The sequence below is a fragment of the Triticum aestivum genome, chromosome 4A (assembly GCF_018294505.1).
Source record: "Triticum aestivum cultivar Chinese Spring chromosome 4A, IWGSC CS RefSeq v2.1, whole genome shotgun sequence".
Lineage (NCBI taxonomy): Eukaryota > Viridiplantae > Streptophyta > Magnoliopsida > Poales > Poaceae > Triticum > Triticum aestivum.
Window position 1 is genome coordinate 622867980 of NC_057803.1, and position 8409 is coordinate 622876388.

An 8409-nucleotide genomic window follows, 5' to 3' on the forward strand; every position below is an offset into this window, starting at 1 on the left:
GTGGCAATGAGGACTTTGCTTGGTGATTCGTGACTCATAGCGGCGGCATCGGCAAGTGGGGGCGACAACACATGTGGTGTACTCTTACCTTTCAGGGTGAAAACCCAGGGTCTGGCCTTAATTGATTGTTACCGAGAGTGACCTCATTGAAGGCTTTGTTTTGAGAGCGCGGATCTTCTCCTAAGTGAAAACCTAAGATCTAGTATCGGACGATGACGGTGCTTGTGCACCGTTTCCTTCTTGAAGGCGTCGTTTTTGGAGAGTTTGGATTTTGCGTGTTGTCTAGATGGTGGTTCATGCTGCAGCTACGAGGAACTGACCATTGTAGAGAGATCTTTCTTCTTTCTTCTTCCATTTATCTTTTGGTTGTGTGCACAAACACATTCGATTCTTATAATTATAAATAGATCGATCCATATGCTCTACTCTAAATCCATATGCTTTAAATGGATAAGAGAGATATGGATTTTCCGCTTAGCTCAAATTGTATTCTTTTCCTTCTGCTTGGACACGAAGAGATATGAAATATTTGACTAAGACTGGATTTCATTCCACTTTCCTATTTCTGAACAACAACTTATGTTATCAACCATTTCGTGTTTTCAAAGTTATTAATTGTCTCATACCCTATTTTTGATTTCGTTAGTATGGTGTAGCGTATCTTATGCAAACGGAAGTCTTTATGACATTGCGTTGTTGCAGAGACTATGTGTATTTGGTATCTCTGTGATATTAATATATTCCCTTTATCGAAAAAAAAATTAAACTCGTTGCGGGACCACTTTCGAGGCATGGAATGGTTTCAAAACGTTTTCTCTCCCATTTTTTGTCAAGTTTTGTAAATTTTCATAAATCTGAACTCATTTCTAAACCTTTTATTGACTGTTCGTTTATCACCTACTTAAACATATGGAGTACAGTTTCTAGTCATATTGTTTCAAATTCGCACACTATGGATACTACTGCATGATGCAAGTTGGATATATGATGACTCCACTTAATTGAGAATGAGCAGGTGTATAATAAGTAGTTGTCACCATTTATATACCATACCAATGGATGGAGCAAAAACCAATCCATTAAGATCTGGAAAACCAACTCAACTTTTGGAATTGTATTCAAGTGCAAAGTAAATAATAGGGAAAGCCTTTTAAATGTCCTCTCTACACAAGACCTTCGCAAATTCTTGATTCAAACCTTGCGCTCCTTCTACACATCCTGATGAGTGTTCTGCAAAATATTCCTTCTTATTGTTGCATTAAAATAGATTACACTATAGTGGCAAAGCATTAAAACGGTGAGACAAGTTTAGTATTCATAGACTATAAATGAGAGCTTTAAGGAAGATGAAGGATACCTTCTCAAAGTGCAACATACCCATCAAAGAACGTGTAAAACGGATCCGTCTTCGACATATAATGGAGATTCGCTCCCATATGTGCCAAGAAGCTCCAAGAAGACCTTTTGAATTCAAACTGAGCATCCTGGGAAGCTCTATCTTCAACTCGTAGCTTTCTTTTTTCATTAGCCATCCATTCATCGTCGTGGTTGCCATCAAGTCCAATTTCCATTCTCTCTAGCACTTTGGCGTTCAAAATTAAGAATCTCGCAAAGTCAACTATTGGGCCTTTCCCATTGTAGATCTTCAATGCCACTTTTTTTAGTCGGTGCTCAAGACATTCAATTGGATCATCTAGTGAGACATACGTCCTCACATTTTTAGATAATGGATGAGAGAACCATATCTCTGAGTTTAACTGGAGATATGAATAAAAAATATATAAAGACAGTTGCTAATAATTTGGAAACATGACATCTTAACAATTTAAGAAAGATATTAAATCTGAAAACTCACATAAATATAAAGCCTCTCGAGGCAGGGGAAGAATTTGAGGAAGCTTAAGTCAAGCACCGGGTCCAAATCATCACCGACACCTTCAAGTTCTAAAATCTTCACCGTGTGCATTGTGGTTGTCAACCTAACTGTGTTCATTAGCTAAAAGGACAGAATATAGACCAAACTTATGTAGGTATTAATAATCTGTATATATTAATTAATCCACGTGGCATTAAAGAAACTTAAGATTGCAGCTATACCTGAGAAAACATCTCCAATTTAGGAGCATGGATTACCCGGAAGGTGACCACACTATTATCTGTGCCAAATGGCTGCAACCTTGCCCTCTCAAGGCAAGGGGCGTCCTCGATGACCAGCTCTTGGGAAGGTACATAGCTAGAGTGACGGAAGCCGATGCTCCTGAGAGTCCGGGACCGGATGCGGAGGCAGACAACACCCCTAATCTCGGTCATCCCAAGACTCTCCAACGCAGGGCATCCGGAGAGCACGGCGTTCAGAGCCTCCTGGGTTAGGGTGACCATCCACAGGGTGAGCTGCTGGAGGAGCGGGAAGTCCACGGCCAGGTTGGGCGGCAGACGGCAGCGGCCGAAAGAGGCCACGCGGAGTGCGGGCGCAGAGCTGAACACGGACGGTGGCAGGGTACTGTTGTGAGTGTTGTATTCGTAGCTGAGCCGGAGCTCCTCGAGATGTGCAAGGTCCCGGGAGCCGAGCCAGCTGTCGACCCTGGCATCGCCGGTGTCGTCGACGATCGGGTGCCCCGTCCAGAGGTCGTAGCGGCGGGGGAGGGATTTGATCATAAAGATGGAGATGCGGCGTACAGGACCGAGGTGGCCGGACAGGATGCCGGAGACGGTCTGCTCGCGCAACCGAGAGCCACCGCCTTCCAGGTTGAGCGGCGCCGCGCGCCAGATGGGGCGCCATCGGCGGGAGAGCGCCTGCGTGCGGCAGCCGTCCCTGGTGTGAAGAAGGGAGATGATGGTGCCAAGCACGTCGTCGGGGAGGTTGCTGATGAGATCGGCCTGGCCGGTCGCCATGTGCTAGCGGTCGCCTGGGGGAATTGGTGAACGTGGCGGACGAGGGCTTTGGCCGTGAGATCTTATATCCTCTGTTTTTTCCTCTTTTTTGCAGGGTGATATCTTCTGCAAGGGTAGCGTCATGGGCTGGGTTGGGTGGACGTCAGAGTTGCTTTCCAACTGCGAGACTTTAGATTATCGAAAAAAAAAGCTGCGAGACTTTAGGCTTCCTCACGTGAATCAGAGACCTTTGGAGTTCCGAGCAAGCACAGAATTGCCGACGTGCATTACGAGACACCTCAGGGCATGTACAATGGTGGCATATGGATACATATGCTCCATGACAAAAATAATTTGAGGCATCTACATTTATTTTTTCTCTTCAATACAAGCTACCACTAATGAGTCTCATTAAAAAATAGAAATAAAGACTCAAGTACATATGCATTTGTACATTTTACTCCAACCTTTTTAACTTTTGACATCGGACCATATTTTTTCCCTTCAAGCACCCGCCTCCTGGAGAGGATCCCGTTCCCCTATCCGAACCTACTTTACATCATATCTGATCCTACATGGCATGCGAGACATCACCTTAAGGCTATGCATTGTACATGCCCTCAGAGCTCATTTGGTTGCAGCAAATCCTCCCAGGATTCCTGCCTAAAACCAGGGCACAAAACCTGTTAGAAATTATGTTGTTCCTGTATATGATATTTGTATAAACCTTATAGGGTTGGCCTGGTTGTTGTAATCCCAATTTTCAGGCTATTTATGATAGATCCTAATCTTTGTTTTTCGATAAAAGTTGGGTTTTATTCACTTAAAATGAAGTATCAAGAGGATACAAAACAATGAGTACATATCCGGCCTCTGCAGAGATATGATGCCGACAGCCAATACCCACACACCTGTAGAAAACACGTTGGCAGATAGCAAATTCATCTAAGACCAAAGCTATGCCTAGTAGCATAGAAAAAGAAAAATATCTTGAAGTGATCAAATCCGCTATTGACAAACTACGGCAATGGCCATATTCACATCAACCATCTCATGAAACCACAAGGACAACAAGATTCTTCAATAGCACGCCTTCAGGTAAGGAACGACACTCAAGGGTCATCGTCACCGATCCAGCCATTGAAGACTAAAATTTAGGTTTTCACCCTGAAAAAGAGACAAAGCATATCCGAGCAATGCCTTCAACAAGGTGACGACACAACAACACCGTCATTGCCAAGTATAACCAACACGTGTTAGTCCTAGGTTGTCACCCCAGAGCTCTTTGAAGTCAATCAAGTGTTGTTGCCACTACTTTTCTACTATCCAAGCAGCTACATGCACTGGTCTAGAAAACCAACCACCACTGCTGCACATACATACTCTCTGTGTCAAGCCGTCGTCCGTAGAATGCATCACACCGTCACAGCCAACCACTAGATCTGGAGAGGAAAAGCCTTAGGAAATCGGTGACCACCGCAATCAGTAGCGTTTAGCCGCCGCGGTCCGCACTGGTCACAGTTGCTGCCATGGTCGCCGGAGATGGATCTGATCCAGCAAATTCAGTACCAGCCGCGGATTAGTAGCCACTTCAGCACAACCGCACAACAATCGAGCCTCCGAAGTCAACCATGGTGCAGCCCCTTGGCATTACTGTCGCCCCAGTGCATGGCCGCCAGATTTGACGAGGCAGCCAACGCAAAGACCATCAGCTTGCCCAATCCAATCTGGACAACGGGAACGAGAAGATGTCGCCTGAAGGACAATCAGCAGGAGCCACATGCCGACAATCACCAGCCTGCCCGATCCTATCTGGACGATGTGACGCGGCCGTACTAGCCGATGGGCTTCATATCAGACTTTGTTGCGGTTCTTCAATACCAGTTGAATTGAACGACATGGCCGGCAACAACCATCGTGATGGACGCTCCCATATCCAGATCAGACGAAGGTGGACAATCGTATGAGGATGGAGCGGACTATTGGGACCATAGACACTGCACGGGGAGCCACCAGTGCCCGATTCCGGACGGATCCTACGACCTGTCGCCGGGAGGGATGCCCCAGTGCCAGATATGGTGAAGGCGAGGGTGACCACATTGAGCAAGATATGTCGCGATGAATTCTCGCCACCGCCGGCTACCAGCAAGCTTTGCTCAGCGGCGTATGCCAGCGGTGGCAGGGGGGGTGGGCGGGGCGGCGGCGCTGCCTGGAGTGCGTTCTCGAGCAGCCTAATCTTTGTACCTATATATAACATGCAACGTGCCCCTGCCAATGCATACACTTGAAGCCATCTTTTATAGTACTCAGAGCATGTTCATCTTCCACATCTTCATCGCAATAGCTAGCTCTAGCTCCATCAACACTGCACCTACGCTCATCCCCTTTCCTGATACGTCTTTGTCGTATCAATAATTTTTTATTATTTCATGGCAATATTCTACAACTTCAATATACTTTTGGAAACATTTATATTATTTTTAGGACTAACATATTGATCCCTTGCCTAATGTCAGTTCCTGTATTTTCTATTTTTTTGGTTTCTCAGAAAATCCTATCAAATGAAGTCCAAACGCAATAAATGTTATGAAGACTTAATTTTTGAATATATGTGATTTTTGGGAAGACTAATCAACAACATGGTCATCCACATCAATCCTGACTACCAGCTCCCTACGCCCAAGCTCTCCGACAAGGATGGCAAGCCCACTAATGTGTCCAATCTGGCATACGTGATCGCTCAAGCGATCAGGATTCCCAGGTTCTCAGTTTCATCTTCAATTCGATCAAACCTCATATGATGATTCAGTTTGCCCACTGCAACAAGGCAAGAACAGCATGGACTCCAATTGGAGAGATGTTTCCTTTTCAGGCGTGCGCTCGTATCGTTAACACATGGATGGCTCTGTCTACTACAAAGAAGGGCACTATAACCATCTCAGAGTATCTTGGGCGCATGAAAGCGCTCGATGGTGGGATGGCATCTGCAGGAAAACCCGTGAACGATGACGACATGGTGTCCTACATCCTCGCGGGAGTCGACTTTAGCTACATGTCCTTCATCTCCTCCATCTGCACCAGAACCGAGTAGATCACAGTCAGCGAGCTGTACTCTCAGCTCACTAGCTTTGAGAATCGACTCACCACTCCTCTGCCAAGGGTGCTACACGAGGAGCTACAACAGGTTCGGTCATGGTAGCGGTAGTCGTAGTGGACGCGGTAGAAATGGTGGCGGCTGTGGCCATGGAAGCCGCGACAAGGGAGGCCGCTACCGTGTCAATGGAGAATTCGTGACAAGTACACCCCATGACCAATTTCATATTACTAATGGACAAGATATGAAGATCAGCCATATTGGCCTATCTACTCTTCGTACTCCCACTCGTGATCTTCATCTTAAAGACATGGTGCATGTTCCTAGTGCTACTCACAATTTAATCTCTACTCATTGTTTGTCCATGGACAATCATAACTTTTTTTCAAGTTCACCCATGATTGTTTTTCGTTAAGAAAAAGGGAACGAGGGAAACCCTTCTCCAAAGAAGGTGTAGGCGCAGTCTCTATCCCCTATGATCGGCTCCGTTAGGTTCAAGAAGATAGGCATTTTGTGCCAACAAGCTATCTGCTAAGAGGTAGCATAGAAGGCTAGGACATCCATGATCTACCATAGTTCTTCCTGTAGTCAACCAAAATAACATTCATTTCTCGAATAGTGAGCTGAGTAAAGAGGGAGTTTGTGATACGTGCCAAGAAGGAAAAAGCCATACCTTAATTATCCTAGTTCGAATAGTGTTTCCAATGCTCCTTGAGCGTAAATTTGCTTATGTGGATGGGTGCCTACCTGTGATTACATTAATAGAAAGAATTACTATATGAGTTTTATTGACGACTATAGCAAATTCACTTGGATATACCTCCTCAAACATAATGCTGAAGTATTCAAAGTCTTCCATGAATTTCAAACGCTCGCAGAAAGACTTTTTAATCACAAAACCATCACCATGCAAACAGATTTGGGTGGTGAGTATGAACGTCTAAATTCTTTTTTCCATTAAATTGGATTGACACATCATGTCTCATGCCTACATGCCTGATCAACAAAATGGGTCTGCTGAAAAAAAATGGCGCCACATTGTAGACGTTGGTCTCTCACTCTCGTCTCATGCATCCATGCCTTTAAATTTTTGGAATCAGGCATTCCTTGCTGCAACTTATTTAATATATCGCAGCCCAAGTGTCGGTGTCAAAACCGGCGGATCTCGGGTAGGGGGTCCCGAACTGTGCGTCTAGGCCGGATGGTAACAGGAGGCAACAGACACGAAGTTTTACCCAGGTTCGGGCCCTCTTGATGTAGGTAAAACCCTACGTCCTGCTTGATTAATATTGATGATATGGGTGTTACAAGAGTAGATCTACCACGAGATCAGAGAGGCTAAACCCTAGAAGCTAGCCTATGGTATGATTGTATGTTGTGATTGTTGTCCTACGGACTAAAACCCTTCGGTTTATATAGACACCAGAGAGGGTTAGGGTTACACAAGGTCGGTTACAAAGGAGGAGATATCCATATACGTATTGCTTAGTTTGCCTTCCACGCCAAGTAGAGTCCCATCCGGACACGAGACGAAGTCTTCAATCTTGTGTCTTCATAGTCTAACAGTCCGGCCAATGGAGATAGTGTTGGGGAACGTAGTAATTTCAAAATTTTCCTACGCACACGCAAGATCATGGTGATGCATAGAAACGAGAGGGGAGAGTGTGATCTATGTACCCTTGTAGACCGACAGCGGAAGCGTTAGCACAACACGGTTGATGTAGTTGTACGTCTTCACGGCCCGACCGATCAAGCACCGAAACTACGACACCTCCGAGTTTTAGCACATGTTCAGCTCGATGACGATCCCTGGACTCCGATCCAGCAAAGTGTCGGGGTAGAGTTCCGTCAGCACGACGGCGTGGTGACGATCTTGATGTACTACCGTCGCAGGGCTTCGCCTAAGCACCGCTACAATATTATCGAGGATTATGGTGGAAGGGGGCACCGCACACGGCTAAGAATATGATCACGTGGATCAACTTGTGTGTCTAGGGGTGCCCCCTGCCCCCGTATATAAAGGAGCAAGGGGAGGAGGCCGGCCGGCCCCTATTGGCGCGCCAGGAGGAGTCCTCCTCCTAGTAGGAGTAGGACTCCTACTAGGAGGGGGAAGGAAGTGGGGAGGGAGAACGAAAGGGGGGCGCCGCCCCCCCTCTCCTAGTCCAATTCGGACCAGGGGGAGGAGGCGCGCGGCCCACCCTGGCTGCCCCTCTCTCTCTCCACTAAGGCCCATATGGCCCATTACTTCTCCCGGTAGGGTTCCGGTAACCCTCCGGCTCTCCGATTTTCTCCGAAATCACCCGGAACACTTCCGGTGTCCGAATATAGCCGTCTAATATATCAATCTTTATGTCTCGACCATTTCGAGACTCCTCGTTATGTCCGTGATCACATCCAGGACTCCGAACTAACTTCGGTACATCAGAACTCATAAACTCATAATA

At 46.2% G+C, this 8409-nt stretch overlaps 1 protein-coding gene across 1 annotated transcript; it reads right to left on the reverse strand.

Annotated features, from left to right (window-relative positions):
* Positions 1–1122: 1122 nt before the first annotated feature.
* On the reverse strand, positions 1123–2906 carry LOC123082694 (putative F-box/LRR-repeat protein At3g28410). The gene is made up of 4 exons (XM_044504971.1): positions 2098–2906; positions 1856–1996; positions 1358–1757; positions 1123–1230 (listed from the first exon to the last, which is right to left on the reverse strand). The coding sequence occupies exons 1-3, from the start codon at positions 2890–2892 to the stop codon at positions 1362–1364; spliced, it is 1332 nt and encodes a 443-aa protein (XP_044360906.1). The 5' UTR covers positions 2893–2906; the 3' UTR covers positions 1123–1230; positions 1358–1361.
* Positions 2907–8409: the final 5503 nt, after the last annotated feature.